At 42.3% G+C, this 17,781-nt stretch overlaps 1 protein-coding gene across 1 annotated transcript in view; it reads right to left on the bottom strand.

Annotated features, from left to right (window-relative positions):
- The window catches only part of PRTG (protogenin), a 135,345-nt gene extending 118,214 nt beyond the window's left edge, over positions 1-17,131 (bottom strand). Inside the window, exons 1-2 of the mRNA XM_033190035.1 lie at positions 16,664-17,131; positions 14,218-14,520 (exon numbers count right to left, since the gene is read on the bottom strand). Coding sequence (XP_033045926.1) covers positions 14,218-14,520; positions 16,664-16,757 — 397 coding nt within the window. The 5' untranslated portion in view covers positions 16,758-17,131. The remainder of the gene's footprint in view (positions 1-14,217; positions 14,521-16,663) is intronic.
- Positions 17,132-17,781: the final 650 nt, after the last annotated feature.

Genomic DNA, 17,781 nt, shown 5'->3' with positions numbered 1-17,781 from the left:
TGGGAGGCCAAGGCGGGTGGATCACGAGGTCAGGAGTTCGAGACCAGCCTGGCCAACACGGTGAAACCACATCTCTACTAAAAACACAAAAAATTAGCTGGGTGTGGTGGCAGGGCCTGTAATCCCAGCTACTCCAGAGGCCGAGGTAGGACAATCACTCAAAGCCGGGAGGTGGAAGGTGCAGTGAGCCAAGGTTGCACCATGCACCCCAGCCTGAGTAACAACTATAACAAGAGCAAATCTTCATCGTCTCCAAAAAAAAAAAAAAAAAAGATTACAATCATTAAAAGTATTTTCTCCAAACACAATGGAATAAAACTAAAACCAGAAGTAAACTGGAAAACTCACACATATATGAAAATTAAATAACATATTCTTTAGGAATGTGTCGAGGAAGAAAATGCAAAGAAAATTAAGAAGTACTTTGAAACAAATGAAAATGAAAATATACAGGAGGCTGAGGCAGGAGGATTGCTTGAGCCTGGGCAGGCAGAGTTTGCAGTGAGCCAAGAGCATGCCACTGCACTCCAGCCCAGGCAACAACAGAGTAAGAGCCCGTCTCAAAAAAAAAAAAAGAAGAAAAAGAAAAACTGTAACACACCAAAACTTACAGGATGCAGTGGAAGTAGTGCTCAGAGGGAAACTGGTGGCTATAAACATATTTTAAAATATATTTTTAAAAATATTTTATATTTTATAAAAAGAATAATCTCAAATCAATAATCTAATTTTACACCTTGAAGAACCAGAAAAAGAAGGGAAAACTAAACCCAAAGCTAGCAGATGGAAGGAAATAATTAAGATTAGAGTGGAGATAAATGAAACAAAAAGAAGAAATAATAGAATCAGGAAAATGAAAAATTTGCTCATCTTTGAATAGATGAACAAAACTGAAAAAACTTTAGCTAGACTGACCAAGAAAAAAAAAAGAGATGATATAAATAACTAAACTCAGACATGAAATTTTTACTACTGACTTTAAAAAATAAAAAAGATAATAAAATACTATGAACTGACAAATCAGATAGCCTAGATGAAATGGACAAATTCCAAGGAAAACACAAATTACCTAAACCGACTGAAGAAGAAATATAAAATTACAGCAGGCTTATAACAAGTGAAGAGATTAAATCAAAAATCTCCCAACAAAAGGCCGGACATGGTAGCTCACGCCTATAATACCAGCACTTTGGGAGGCTGAGGTGGGAGGACTGCCTGAGGTGAGGAATCCGAGACCAGCCTAGCTAACACGGAGAAACCCCATCTCTACTGAAAACACAAAAATTAGCAGGGTGTGGTGGCATACACCTGTAGTCCCAACTACTCAGGAGGCTGAGGCAGGAGAATCACTTGAACCCAGCAGGCAGAGGTTGCAGTGAGCCGAGATCGCGCCACTGCACTCCAGCCTTGGTGACAGAGCGAGACTCCAACTCAAAAAACAAAACAAAACAAAACACCCCAACAATGAAAAATCCAGAACCAGGTGACTTCACAAGTGAATTCCACAAAATTTATTTTATTTATTTATTTATTTAGAGACAGAGTCTCTCTCTGTCACCCAGGCTGGAGTGAAGTGGCGCGATCTTGGCTCACTATAACTTCCACCTCCCAGGTTCAAGCGATCCTCGTGTCTCAGCCTCCTGAGTAGCTGGGACTATAGGTGTGTCCCACCATGCCCAGCTAATTTTCTGTATTTTTAGTAGAGGCGGGGTCTCACCATGTTGCCCAGGCTGGTCTCGAACTTCTGAGCTCAGGCAATCTGCCCACCTCGGCCTCCCAAAGTGCTAGAATTACAGGTATGACCCACTGTGCTTGGCCTCCACAAAAAATTTAAATAAGAATTTATACCAAATCTTTTCAAATTCTTCCAAAAAAATGAAGTATTTTTGGGGGACTATTATATAGAGAATATTTCCTAACATATTTGATGACACCTACTCCACTATCAAAGCCAGACAGATATCACAAGAAAATAAAATTGTCTTCTATGAATATGGATGCAAAATCTCAGCAAACTGCTAGCAAACCAAAGTTCAAAAATATATTAAAAGAATTATACTGACCAAATAGGATTTATCTCACTTTTACCCCAGGAATGCAAAAGTTGTTCAACATAAGAAAATTAATCAAATAACTGATAGAACAAAGAAAAAAGACGATTAGCACAGTTGATATAAAAAAGGCATTTGAAAAAATCCAATACACTTCATAATATAAACACTTAGAAAACTAGGAATAGAAGGAACATTTTTCAACATGATAAAGGGCATTTATTTAAAAAGCCTCACAATATCATACACAAAGGTGAAAGACTAAAAGCTTTTCTCCACTGATCAAGAAAATGACAATGATTTCTGTTTTCACCATTATGATTTAACATGGTACTAAAAATTCTAGTCAGAGCAATTAGTCTAAAAGAAACAAAAGGCATCCAAATTGGAGAGAGAGAAGTACAGCTATATCACTCATAGATTATATGATCCTATTTATAGAAAATCGCAAAGAATCCACATAAAAGCTACTAGAACTAATAAACGAATTCAGATGAGTTTTAGAGTATAAGATGTACACGCGTAAAGCAGTTGTGTTTATATACACAACAGCAAAAAAGTAACTGAAAAGGAAATTAAACAATTCCATTTTCAATAGCATCTAAAAGAATAAGATGCCCAGATACAAACTTCAGCATAAAGGTAAAAGACTATATACTGAAAACTATGAAAAGTATCAAGAAACTGAAAAAGCAAATGTTCACTACAGATGAAAACAATTCAAGTGTCCAACAGATGAACAGATAAACAAAACATGGTTTATCCACACAATGTAATCTCATTTGGCCACAAAAAGGAATGAAGTACTGATAAATGACACAACATGGATAAACCCTGAAAACATGCTAACTGAAGGAAGACAATCACAAAGACCATTTTTATATGATTTCACTGATAAGACACACCGCATATAGGCAAATCCACTGAGACAGGAAATAAATTCGTGGTTGCCAGAGGAAGGGGGAAATGGGAAGTAATCACTATCGAACACAGCTTTCTTTTTGGGGGTATGAAAATGTTCTGGAATTAGATACTGGTGAGACATATGCACAAAACCCACTGAACTGTATACTTTATAAGGGTGTTCCAGGTGCACTGGCACATGTCTATAATTCTAGCTACTCAGGAGACTGAGGCGGGAGGACTGGAGTTCCAGACCACTCTGGGCATAGCAAGATTCTGCAAAATAAGAAGAAGAAGAAGAAGAAACTTAACCATCTATTTAAAACTCAGTCTTTTGACTATAAAAGGGTCTCATCCATTGGTGGTTCTTCAAAGCCATGTTGAAAATCACTGCTTTAGATCAAACTTCCATTTGGACAGATGTATCAACAAATGCCAAACCCCTAAATGGACGGGAGCTCAACCTCCATGCACGGAGGATATACACAAGAAAAGAAATTCCATGAAGGGTTACAGGACAGCTGAAAATAGAAACGCATTAGCAATTTATTTTAAAAATCACCTATTTACTACATCAACAATGAGAAACCTTATTCAAGTATAGCAATAATGGGTGAGTTGCACAAAAATGAAAGTCACTTTTTAAATTAAGAAATTAAGGAATGTCTTTAATTTGGGCGTTAATTCTGTTACTTTCTTTTTCTTTTCTTTTTTTTCTTTTTGAGATGGGGTTTCTGTTGCCCAGGCTGAAGTGCAGTGGCAGGATCTCAGCTCACTGCAGCCTCTGCCTCCCGGGTTCAAGATACTCTCCTTCCTCAGCCTCCTGATCAGCTGGCATCACAGGTACTTGCCACCATGCCCAGCTAATTTTTGTATTTTTAGTAGAGACAGGGTTTCACCACGTTGGCCAGGCTGGTCTCGAACTGCTGACCACAAGTGTTTCTCCCACCTCGGCCTCCCAAAGTGCTGTGATTACAGGCATGTGCCACCGCACCCGGCCGTTACCATTCTTTTTTATATTCTGGATTTGATTATATATATTTGAATATAGAAAGATACATCTCCACACAAGTCACAGGAAAAAGCTTTATTTAAGCACTGCAAAGTCTTACTATAATAAAAACAACCCGGCCGGGCGCGGTGGCTCAAGCCTGTAATCCCAGCACTTTGGGAGGCCGAGACGGGCGGATCACGAGGTCAGGAGATCGAGACCATCCTGGCTAACACGGTGAAACCCCGTCTCTACTAAAAAATACAAAAAAATTACCCGGGCGAGGTGGCGGGCGCCTGTAGTCCCAGCTACTCGGGAGGCTGAGGCAGGAGAATGGCGGGAACCCGGGAGGCGGAGCTTGCAGTGAGCTGAGATCCGGCCACAGCACTCCAGCCTGGGCGGCAGAGCGAGACTCCGTCTCAAAAAATAATAATAATAAAAATAAATAAATAAATAAAAACAACCCAAGCTCTGGTGCTAGACAGTAGCTGTGCCCTTGAGAAAGGCACTTACCTCCCCCCAGGTTCCTGTTCCTTATTTGCAAAATAAAAGTTTCTAAGACTACAGAAGTTGTGATCTTTACTTAAGGAAGAGGAAGGCATAAAGATATTGCAAGTGAAAGTAGGCAAGGATTTTCTATTGACTACAGGGTAAGTTTTAAGGAATCTTAAGTTTCTCTCCTCAAAATATTCACTGCCAGTATCTCAACAAGTCTAAATATTTGGAGATCAGTGGAAAATAATGATGTACTTTCTTTGTCTCTCTTTTACTTCATTATTTGTACAATTTCATCCCCTTCTGAAGACTAACAGGGAAAAATTTCTAATTGTTAGCTTCTTTAACTCTAGTACGTTAAGCTGGTTACATCTCTTCCTATTGTAAGTCCACATTGGGGGGTCAATATATATATATATATATATATATATTTTTTTTTTTTTTTTTTTTTTTTTGAGACAGAGTCTCGCTCTGTTGCCCAAGCTGGAATGCCCTGGCCGGATCTCAACTCCCTGCAAGCTCCGCCTCCTGGGTTTATGCCATTCTCGTGCCTCAGCCTCCCAAGTAGCTGGGACTACAGGCGCCCGCCACCTCGCCCAGCTAGTTTTTTGTATTTTTCAGTAGAGACGGGGTTTCACTGGGTTAGCCAGGATGGTCTCGATCTCCTGACCTCGTGATCCACCCGTCTCGGCCTCCCAAAGTGCTGGGATTACAGGCTTGAGCCACCGCGCCCGGCCAGGGGGTCAATATTTTAATCTGAGTTAGTTTAAATCCAATCAGGGGACTCCAGGGGACTCGAGTTAGTTCAATCTGAAAGCTGAGGGAGGAGAAGAAATTACACCTTATCAATCTTAATAGCAATCGGTGGGGGTGGAGAACTAGTATAATCAACTGATATTAAAACACTAATACCTTAGCAAAACTCTCTCAAGATAAAGTCAGAACTGTGTTTTTTAAAATACTGAGTCAACAAACACTGGAATACATTATTAATTACTAGCAAAACCAGACATACACAGTCTTGCATCACTTAATGACAGAGATACATTCTGAGAAACACATCGTTAGGTGATTCTGTCATGCGAACATCACAGAGACACAAACCAGATGGTATAGCCTACTACACACCTCAGCTGTATTGCTTCTAGGCTACAAACCTGGGCAGCACGTAACAGTACTGAAAAGGGCAGTAACTGTAACACAATGGGAAGAATTTGCATATCTAACCATATCTAAGCACAGAAAAAGCACTGTAAAATTATGGTATTATCATTTTATAGAACCACTGTCATAATATGTGGTGGTTGATCTTTGACCAACATGTTGTTACCCTGTACACGACTATATTTGTTTGTTTTTGTTTTTTGAGACCGAGTGTTACTCTGACACCCAGGCTGGAGTGCAGTGACATGATCTCGGCTCACTGCCACCTCCGCCTCCTGGGTTCAGCTCTCCTGCCTCAGCCTCCTGAGTAGCTGGAATTACAGGCATGTGCCACCACGGCCAGCTAATTTTTGTATTTTTAGTAGAGATGATGTTTCACCATGTTGGCCAGGCTGGTCTTGATCTCCTGACCTCAAGTGATCTACCTACCGCAGGCTTTCAGAGTGCTGGGATTACAGGTATGAGCAACTGTGCCTGGCCAGGGTAAACTTTTGTTTTGTTTTTTTTTTTTAAACAAGAGTTTCGCTCTTGCTGCCTGGCTGGAGTGCAATGGCGCGATCTCAGCTTACTGCAACCTTCACCTCCTGGCTTCAAGTGATTCTCCTGCCTCAGTCTCCTGAGTAGCTAGGATTAAAGGCATGTGCCACCATGCCTGGCTAATTTTGTATTTTCAGTAGAGAGGGGGGTTTCTCCATGTCGGTCAGGCTGGTCTCGAACTCCCAACCTCAGGTGATCCGCCCGCCTTGGCCTCTCAAAGTGCTGGGATTACAGGCGTGAGCCACTGTGCCTGGCCATACTCTTAACAGCAGTTTTCAATGTATTATGTGTGTAAAAAAGGGATTGGAAAAGCACTGTCACTCCAATTTAGGCAGTAGCCCAAACACATTTTTAAAAAATATATACAACACTTAAAAATAGTAAATGGTGGTTGGGCGCAGTGGCTCACGCCTGTAATCCCAGCACTTTGGGAGGCCAAGGAGGGCAGATCATGAGGTCGAGAGATCAAGACCATTCTGGTCACATGGTGAAACCCCGTTTGTACGTAAACTACAAAACTTAGCCGGGCATAGTGGCATGCACCTGTAGTCCCAGCTACTTGGGAGGCTGAGGCAGGAGAATCGCTTGAATCCAGGAGGCGGAGGTTACAGTGAGCTGAGATCACACCACTGCACTCTAGCCTGGCGATAGAGCAAGACTCTGTCTCAAAAAAAAAAAAAAAAAAAAAGTAAATGGAGGCCAGGCGTAGTGGCTTATACCTGTAATCCCAGCACTTTGGGAGGCTGAGGTGGGCAGATTACCTGAGGTCAGGAGTTCGAGACCAGCCTGACCAACATAGAGAAACCCTGTTTCTACTAAAAATACAAAATTAGCTGGGCATGGTGGCGCATGCCTGTAATCCCTACTTGGGAGGCTGAGGCAGGAGAATTGTTTGAACCCCACAGGTGGAGGTTGTGGTGAGCTGAGATCACACCATTGCACTCCAGCCTGGGCAACAAGAGTGAAACTGTCTCAAAAAAAAAAAAAGAAATAACAATAGTAAACAGAGCCCAAGCACAACGGTTCATGCCTATAATCCTGGCACTTTGGAAAACCAAGGTGGGAGGAATGCTTGAGCCTAGGAGTTCAAAGTCAGCTTGGACAACATAGCAAGATCCTCTCTCTACAAAAAAATCAAAAATTAGCCATGCATGGTGGCACGTGCCTGAAACTCCAGCTACTCGGGAGACTGAAGTGGGAAAATAACTTGAGCCCAGGAAGTCCAGGCTGCAGGACGCCCTGATTGCACCACTGTACTCCAGCCTGGATGACAGAGCAAGACTCTGACTCAACAACAACAACAACAACAAAACAGCAAATCGTTCTCCAAGGAATACATTTTGGGCTACTACCACTAAAACAAGTAGAGTATGAAGGATAAGATAGAAACACTTAAAGTAACAAATGCTCCAACATCACTGGAAAGTGTTCTACTACTTTTGGAAACATCAGGGGTTCTCAATCAGGAGTTACTTTGCCCCGCAGTAGACCTTTCTTGGTTGTCACAACTGGAAGACAGTCTACTGGTATTGGGCGGGTAGAGGCCAGGGATGCCGCTAACAGTGCATACGACGCACAGGACAGCACCACAACAGAAAATTATCTGGCCCAAAATGTCAATTGTGCCAAGACTGAGATAGCTAACCCACACGCAGAAGTATCTTTTTTCTTTTTGGTAAATATTAGTAGAATGGAAGATAAGCTACTGAGTCAATCACATTCTGAGTAGTATTAAAAGACTACAAAACTTCAAAAGTATGACTTTGGAAGATTATTCCAAAAGAATATGATTTATTTAAAGTAGTCTGCATAAAACAGCAACACTAAACGGACAAAAAAGCTGTCACACTGTTCTAGCTAAACTCCTAGGGATTTACTATTGCTTCAAGACGTGAGCTTTAAAAAGAAAATTTTCTTTCTGTAAGTTTTAAGGACTAAACCCATTAAGTACACAAATTTGAAACCAGAGACCTGAACAATGATCACATTTTCAAACAGTTATTCATAATCTAGCCCCTATAAACGCTAAAGCTATCATATATACATACACATATATAAGATATATATTATGAACATGAAGAAAGGGCAAACCCTTTGGAAACTGAAAAAACAAACATTTTTAAATTCATGCCTTCTGCTCAGTCCATACGATTTTGGTTTTTAAATGCTCATCAAAAGTAGTTTCTCAGAACCAGAGGTTAAAAAAAAAAAAAATACAAGGAATGTAAAAGTCAGGAAAGTATTTGTGAGATTACTGTCAGAGATCTTTGTGAGGATGACGCCTTTATCCTCTGCATACGTATCCTTATAGGAGTTCACTTGGCTTCAGAATTAGAGCTGGTGAAGATAATTTGATACGTTTTTACCTTTTTTGTACATTGCAATTATCAATTGTTTACCGTGAGCTTGCTCTGCTCTGTGCGGCATACCATGTTAGGGCAACTGCAGATATTACTTACATGATTACGACAGCATCTTCCTTTTCCTTTCTTATTTACCAAGATTAAAATGATTTTTAAAAAGATTTAATGAAGAGTCTGGGCAGTGTAAACTCTCAAAAGTATTAAAATAGTCTTGACTGACAATGAAAACTTAATTTGGGAGAATTTTTATGATTTCTTTTAAAACACCTCAATAATCACAGCTGTTTTTTAAATCCAACTAGGGTCCTCAACAAAATGCCTGACTTAACATTATTATTTTTCATATAAATGGTAATTATCAGTTTAAATGCTTTAAATGATCAATTCTAGTTGGGAAACCCTGTTCATGAGAGATAAAAGTCATCTCTCAAAACTGTAGTCAAGAATATCGTGGTTTTCAAAAGGTAACCTCAAATGTATTTTATTTATCAATTAAAATGCTCCCTTAGCCTAAAACCCTGCTTAAAAGATTTGTTGCTTGCTATTATTTTAAATTGCTCTGGACTTCATCAATAGACCCAGCTGTTAAATTTGGGAGCAATGACAATAAATCCCAGGGCAAACACCACTGAGAGTGCTATCCTTTCTTTAGAATAATCAGAGATAGCTGACAAAAAGGAGCCATACCAAACACTCTTTCAAAATTCCATTAAGAATCTGGACATAAATACAACAAAATAAAATAAGTACATTTTTATACATCTTAAAATTCCAATTCTACCCTTCATTGGACCATGCTTTGCTAAAAAATAAAAATCTACCAATTTCAAAACAGAGTGAGGTAATGTTACAAGTTTCTGAAAATGAGAAATGATCCTCACTAATCAAGTGCAAAGTGAGAAAAACTGGTTCCATTACCCAGCGATTATCAGACACCTGATAGACTTTAAGTAGACAGACTTTAAGAACCAAGTGTCATTCTATAAAAGCCTGTAGAACTATACATGCAATTTCTACTTCCTTCACTTGACTTATGCAATATTAAGAGAGCTAATTTTAAGTTAAACATATACTTCTGAACCACACCTCCTCTTTTTAAAGGTGAATTTTTTTGGATCCCAGAAAACATCAACTGAACCTTATCTACAGTGTTGGCAGATTGGTTTCTCTAAATACCCCAGTTCCGTTGGCTTGAGTTTTCCAAAATCAAATGACTTTTACTCATGTTTTAGCATTCTTTAATTAGGCCAGGTAACTGCTCACAGCTTGACTTCAAGTGAATAGGTCCGCATGTAGGAAACTGAGTCCTTTCCAGTGCCTAGAGCTCTCAATAAAACAGTGACAGTGTAGCAAAGTCTAGCCTATTTCGGGTCCAGGATCATTAATAAAATCCAAAATCTAGCATATAGTCTCATAGTTCTTAGGATTCCCTTTTCAATACATCACTTCCCCTTCTTTTTTTTTTTTTTTAACATGACTCTTTAAATGTTTTTAATATATTTTTAACTTCACATTTCAAAGACTTGGTTTTATAATTTATGCATTACTTCTTAATATGCAAGCCTCACCCAAAGAACAGTTTTTCATTAATCCCACATAAACCCTCAAATTTCATCGTAATTTAAATTGATGAATGTTTTTATTAATAAAAAACCTACATCCGTTTAATGGAAACAACTATTACTACTTTAAAAAGTTATAGAAATGCACCCCCAGGCCGGGCGCGGTGGCTCAAGCCTGTAATCCCAGCACTTTGGGAGGCCGAGACGGGCAGATCACAAGGTCGGGAGATCGAGACCATCCTGGCTAACACGGTGAAACCCCGTCTCTACTAAAAAAATACAAAAAACTAGCCGGGCGAGGTAGCGGGCGCCTGTAGTCCCAGCTACTCGGGAGGCTGAGGCAGGAGAATGGCAGGAACCCGGGAGGCGGAGCTTGTAGTGAGCTGAGATCCCGCCACTGCACTCCAGCCCGGGCGACAGAGTGAGACTCCGTCTCAAAAAAAAAAAAAAAAAAAAATAGAAATGCACCCCCAAACAACCTTACCAATGGCAAAATCAACCTCAAAATTTTGGTTAAAAATCATAAAGTTACAATAATTCCTATGCTCTTCCAGCTACACAGGGTCACATAAAAAGTTATTTTTTACCCAAGTGAACAGTCCTGGAAAATCAAAGAAATATAAGCTAGCTTTATGCTCTTTTTCCCTCTATCCTAAGACTTCAATTTCCACCTTTTATGGAAAGGAAATAAACAACTAGCTTCCTGTTCAATCACTAGCTTACAGCCAGTCTTTTACACATCACAGAACACAACCCGCCTCTTCCTTTACTTCTCTCAAATGTCTCTTATCTTAATTTAAACTTGTTGAAACATGAGACCATTTTTACCACACTAATGCTTTCCTATGAAATTTATCTTACTTCAACATTAATACAACAAAAGTCAAGATATCCATAGATTATTTATTCCTAAAATATTTAAATTTAGATAACAAAAACTTAGTGCCCATGAAAGTGAAAACTCGATTTGCTAAAATTTAAAAACACTGAAATGTATAGGAAATAGTTTAATCTTCTGTTCTTGCTATTGTACACAACTAGAAAAAGAGCATCCCATGTCACTCCTCTTTCTATTCCAATTACATGAAAATGTAAGACAGCTAACATGGCTATCAATAAAAAGGATTATCTTTTTTTAAAGCTAAATATTACTTTAACCCTATACTTTCTTTTAAAAATGGGAAGCCTTAGCAAAACTAAGTTAGATGAATTCTTTTGTGCTTGAATGAACAACAGGAAAGCAAAGCCTCCAGGCCTTTGGGGAGGAACCTTGTCCCTGCAGCCCTGCTCTGATGTGCTTCGGAGATAAGGCTCCATAGTGACACTTAAGGAAAGGCCTGTTCACATTTGAATTTCTGCATTCCTCAAGAACAATTCATGGCAATAACTAACTTTGCAGAAGAGCTACATGAAAGCTTTGGCCAATGAATGAGGGTCATCTGCTCTTTATCACAAGGGTAAACCTCATCCTGGCCAGTTTCTAACCTTTTAACCCTGTGAATTCCTAATTTACACATGAATAATGGAATTCTTGCCTAGAGTGCAACTTTCAGCTTCTAGTTCCTAAGTTTAGAGACCAAGACTTGATTGCCTGTGTGTTAAAAATCTAAAACTTGCACAGATTAAAGTTTTAGATTTCCAGGTGCTGTACTACTGTGCTTCTGTACAAACAAAAAAATATGCTTACTGATAAAATCCTTGACTAAGAAAAACAACACACTTGTACCCTGCTGCTATCAATACCTAAAAGAGAACTAGCTTTAAAAACAAGGAGGAAAAGAAAACCAGAATGTCCACTTAATGCCTATTCTCTTCCTGTATATATATACATATATTTACTCTGAACATAGGATAAAGGGATTTGAGCCTCCATCATCTAAACTTATTTCTTAGATATCAGAACTCTGTTAATTTAAAAGATACATAAAATATAAAAACTTCACAATTGCCTGCAAAATGAATCACATGTAATTATTTATTAAGTGATAATTTCCATAAAGATACAAAAATCTAAAGATATTTAAAAAGCCAGTACTGACATTTTGTTTGTTACACCTATTACACACCATTCAGATTTTATTTATGAAGTTAGAAAGCTCTGTGTTTTTCCAAGTGTTTCTGGAAGACCCAGAATTCGGCCAAGCTTCTCAGGAGGTCCTGGAAACAACGTGTGGTCATGACAAATGCTTCATCTTCTCATGGTCTGTCTGGCCACCTCTACCACCTACTCCCTATCCCTGAGAGATAATATAAGTTACAGTTCCTGAAGATGAAAACACAAGATTGTACAAACCCCAAAAGGTGGGAAAATTACAACTCTACAGAACAAGTTTACATTGGACAAAAATTGAATGAACAGAATATAAGAATAAAAAGCATATTATCTTTAAAACAGTACTATACAGAAAAACCATTACACCATGAAAAAAATAATTATTGGCCAATGATTATGGGGGAGGGGAAGGAAGGAAGGAAGGAAGGAAGGAAGGAAGGAAGGAAGGAAGGAAAGTGGGCGGAGGGAGGGAAAGGACAGGAAGAGGGGTGGGGAGGAAGGTAGGGAGGAAGGAAGGAAGGTAGGGAAGCAAGGAGGGAGAATGGGAGGGAGAGGAGGGGAGGGAAGGAAGGGACAGGAGGAAGGACAGAGGAAGGAAGGGGGAAGGGAGGGGGGAGGGATAAAGGAAGGAAGTAGGAAGGGAGGAGGAGGCAGGGGAGAGAGAGGAAGCAAGACATGAAAAATTAAAAATCCTCTCAGGTTTATGCTATTCTTTGGCAGGGGTAGGACTGTGGCTAGAACTGCAAACCTCTGATTATCTGATGTATTGATATAGAAATATCTTTGCTTGCAATTTATTTTCTACAATTAATCCTTATTGCAGAATAAAATAAATCAGTAATATAAGGATGGCATAAATGGAACATGAACTGTTAACAGTAGTTAGTCACCTAGGAAATTGCTGCCAATAGCTTCCTAAATTTCAACTGTATAGAACTTGAAACAACTATTTCCTAAATATTACGGGGTTTTGTTTTTTTTTCTGTTTTGTTTTTTGTTTTCCTTAAAGAGATGGAGTCTGTTTCCCAGGCTGGATTCAAACTCCAGGGCTCAAGGAATCTTTCTGCTTCAGCCTCCTCAATAGCTGGGATTACAGGCTAGCCACCAGCCCAGCTAAGATTATGCCTTTATCTCCAGAACGCCATCTACCTATTGCTCAACTTGTAAAAGATCAATTTGTACATACAGTGCAAAATCTATGTTTTGTGGATTAACAAAAGCATGAAGGTCAAACGCCTTAAAACTTTTTAAGATTCAATTTCGGTTTTCGAGATTTAATCTACTACACTTGAGAACTGTGTGTTTCATCACCTGAAAAAGGTGTAAAGCCTCAGTAGGCACAAGGAGTTCAGCACTTGTCCTAGGCCCATCTTTACAGTCAACAGTTACAGGTCAGCCACCAAGCAATGGATCACTTGGACAAATGGTTGATCTGATGGGGTTGTTAATACAAAAGAAATCATTAGATAGCATACTTTATGACAATAGGGGAAAAGTGAGCAGATACGGGTTTAAGTCCAGTAGGCATAATATGGAAATGGCCTTAATCTCTTTCCCTCCCAGCAGGAAAAGACTAGGAATACTTCAAAGGCTTAAGAGTGACTGAACAATGCCCTCTTGTACAATTAAAAGGCAACATGGGTGATCTAAAAGCAGCCAGAGAAATGGAAGGCTGTGCTATAAGACAGATTTAGCACTCGAGCCATCTGCAAAGCAGAAAAATTTGCTTGTGATTGTTTTCATTAATTACTAATTTCCGTAAGATTAAATTTTAGAACAACTTTTGTTGTGTTGGCCAAACTTCTACATCCAACTCTTCATACTGGGTGAAACGCTTAAAATTTTTATAAAGCCACCTCTACAGGTTTCATTTTACTTGGTGTTCTAAACCTAATTTGACTTCTGTTCTCAATTACTCATTTGAATTTCTATATGTATTTTCTTCAGATTTCTCTATACGCCTCAGTTAGCATCAACTATTACCTCCCGTAAAATTCTTAATGTATGCATGATCTGGGCGATTATTATATTAATAAAGCAAGAAATCATCAAAATGTAGCAATGAAAAATGTCAACAACCAAAAACTTAAACACTTACTTGATAAGGCAAGATGAGCTTTTTGACTAAGAATGGCTCCATATTTGTTCATTGCCAAGCACTGATAAAATCCTTCATCGGACTGCTCTCCTCGCCTGCCTTCCACCTCACTGATGTACAAAGAGCCGTTAGAAAGAACCTCGATCCGTTTATTTTCAGACACTTTTGCTCCATTTTTCAACCATGTGACCTTAATAGGAACTTCTCCGTGAGCCTGGCAATCTAAAACGACTGGGTCCTTTCTTGTGACAGTTACATCCTGTGGTTCTTTTACAAAAGACAGTTCGCTAAAGCACCACACTCCTATAAGGAAAAAAGGAGAACAGCACATCCAGAATTAGAGGCATAAAATGTTCCTTAACACAGTAAAACACATATTCAGGGTATAAGATGACAAAGTTTAACAAATTTTATTAGTTAGCTTACAAACACCTTAATGAACCAATCTAAATTTCAGCAAACTCTTTCAACAAGTCAGAGAAATTACTTTTTACATCTTCACTAAAAGCATAGGGAAGGTTTCAATAATCTCTATGCCTTATATGAATTCTCTCAAGTTCCTTGCTAGAGTTTCAAAATCATCAGGAAAACTCATGAGCACAAGCTGTTTGCTTTTACAAGCTTGTCAAAAAGATCTTGAACAGAGTAAGTCGTAAAAGTCTAATTTTACAAGAAATCATTAGCAAAACTCCAACTCTGTGAACAAGCAAGTTTATTTCCTTGTCCCTTGAAGTGTTCTTGGAACCCTTGGCACCTACTCCTTTGGGAACTGCGTTTATCTTTTGTGACAAATTACAAGTTTGCATTTTTCTATCTGCCCTTTTACAGCAGGGACTCTATCTCCTCTCCTTGAAAGAAATCCATTTACTTAATTTCTGCAGAGCAAGCTAGGTATTTAAAAGACAAACAATAGACTCTGAAAAGTTGGTAACTCTTGCTGCTTGTACTCAGTGGGTGATCGGATTAGGAAACTTTTATTTCACTTTTTTAGAACTACCAACTGTTGGAAAAAATGCGTGACTAATTGGTCCTTACTGTCTAATAGGGATAGGAGATTGCTTAATCAACCAATACACATTTTTATCAGAGCAGAGGAAAGGCTTTATCCTAAGTATATACACATCGCCCCTGGCCCCCGCCAGGATAAAGCATTCGATGATCAAATAATACTCTGTCACCTCCTGCATTTAGTGCACAGGCGGTCTTAAAGTCTCGCGTATTGACTGGGGGCGAATGGAGTATGGGGGCGTGTGAGGGAAGCGTTGCTTCGTCTTCCTCCTGATCGTCGTGGTTCCTTGATTACAACCCCCCAGAAATGATTTGTTTCTCCTCAAGGCAGGTCCTCAGAATCCTCACTCTTCAAGGCTCCCTGCTTCCCGTAATGTATGCCCAGGGCGACTCGAGCCACCCTAACAGCCCAGCGCTGGGCGCGGACCACTCCAGAAGGCGCCCATTGTGTTTCTCAGCCACATCTGACTTTGATCCTCTTTTCAAGCCTAACAGAAACTAACCACTCCAGAAAAAGTCTGGCGTTTGTAACCTGCAAATAAATAAAACAACCCATTGTCCTGAACACCTCTCCTACCGTCACCCCATTCACTTTACGTTTTTATCTCTTCTAGGAAACCAACACGGACTTAAGGTAGAAAAATGAGCTCATCCAAGTTTGTGTAAGGCGAACCTAGAATTTGGAAGAATCTTCAGATCCGTACACACTTCGGGCCCTGCCCCCAAATACCTAGCTGTAGGAAATAAATTCTATTTAGCTACCTTCCTTTCCAGCTTCAGGGACCTTTCTCCCTGCCTCTCCGGGGCACAAATGGGTCACTTCACTTCCAATCCTGCCAATTCCACCCTCCCATCTCCTCCTGGCTCGACCCGGATCCGGCAAGCTGGTGCTGACTGGGGCTATGAGCTCACCTATTCCCTCTCGCAGCCCTAAAACGTGGGGGAACTCCCACTGCAGACACTGGAAGCCCCGCGGAACCGCGGCGCCCCCTGCACGGCGAGGCTGCCACTAAGGAAACAATATAAATAAAGCCACGTGCGGCCGCGGCGGCCCGGGCGGGCAGGCGGGCTGCCCGGAGCCCGGCTGGTCGCGGAGGCGGGGACGCGGCCGGAGCCAGGACAATGGCGCGAGAAGGAAGAGACCAGAGTGGACAGCGGCCGCCAGAACTCGGCAGCCCCGGGCGCGCGGCAGGGAGGGGTGTGCGCCCGGAGAGGTTCCCGCAGCCCTGCCCGCGCAGCGCAGAGCCCGCGGGCAACTCGTGTTTGTATCCAGCGGCCCCGGACAGGCCGCAGGGCGAGAGCGGGGGCCGGCGGTCAGCGCCACCACGGAGGACCTCACCGCGCGCTCCCCCCGCCCCATCGTTTCCTCTTTCCCCATCCCACTCGCGCCTGCTCCCGCCCCACAGCGGTAAGAGAAAGCAGAAGAAAGTGCGCCCACCTGGCACAGGACTGAGTAGCAGCAGGAGCAGGAGGGCGCGGAGCAGCATCCCCGGCGGCCGCAGCCGGGCGAGGGGTCGCAGAGGAGGCGCCATTCAGCGTAGCCGCGCGGGCATGCTCCCCGGCCGCCCAGAGCCGCTGTCCGCCTGCCGCCCCCGCCCCGGGCGCTCTCTCCTCGGCGGCTGGACGCACGTAGCCCGGCTCCCGGCTCTGGCTCCGGCACCGGCGTGGCTACGTGTGGCGCGGGTCCCTGCGGCGGCGAGGCCGGTGCTTGGACGGCCGCTCGCGAGAAGCTGGGGGCCTGAGAGTCCGGCTGGGGGCGGAGTGAGGCGGTGGCTGCAGAGGGCGGGGGCGGCGGAGTGGACAGCGCCGCGGCCGCCAGCCTGGGACTACTTTCTACATCTGGCCGCTGGTCTGGGACCGGGAGGTCGGCGCGGCCGGCGGAGGGAGACGCTGGAAGGGGGGCCGGGGGCGGCGGGGTCGGAGCCCTGGGGGGAGGGGACGGGCCCCGCCGGACAATGCACCTGGGGGTCAAGCCCCGGCTGAGGGTCTCCGGCCCGCGTCCCCGCCCCCTCTGCCTCCGCGCCACCGTCGGGGACAGAGCCACAAAGGCCGAGCCTCCCGGCCCAGCCAGCCTCCGGTGCCCCTCTCCTGCGGCTAGTTGAGGATTGGGGAAGGGGGAGGCGGCCGGGGAGGGCTGGTGTTGAGAGATGGGGAAAGGCCGGAGGCTTCTCCCCTGATGGCCCCCGCTCACCCCCTCCTTCCCTCACACGCAGAGGCCCTGTGCAGGGAAATCTCACTCTATCCCACTTCAGAGATTTGTCAGCTCCACTGGAGGCATCTCCGAATGATAAGCCCCCGGAGATGCCCCCGTGCATTTGGGCACGGCTCTTCTTCTCCCTGCCCCCCTTAGTTGCAGCGCGGGCTTAAAAATATCTCTGAAAAGTGCTCTCAAATGAACAATCGCCTTTAGGGGAGAGGGTTTATTATCTCTTCTTCAAGTTAGTCAAGTTCTTTAATTTGTGAGAGCTGTGCACACAAAAGGCTGTGTCCTGAGAGCAGAGGCGAGATCAAGGGATTTCTAGATTCTGTGGGCTTGCTATGGGAGAGGAGGCTTTG

The sequence above is a fragment of the Trachypithecus francoisi genome, unplaced genomic scaffold (assembly GCF_009764315.1).
Source record: "Trachypithecus francoisi isolate TF-2019V2 unplaced genomic scaffold, Tfra_2.0 Lachesis_group3, whole genome shotgun sequence".
Taxonomy (NCBI): domain Eukaryota; kingdom Metazoa; phylum Chordata; class Mammalia; order Primates; family Cercopithecidae; genus Trachypithecus; species Trachypithecus francoisi.
The sequence above is the reverse complement of the archived record's forward strand: the minus strand, read 5'-3'. Positions and strand labels throughout refer to the sequence as shown.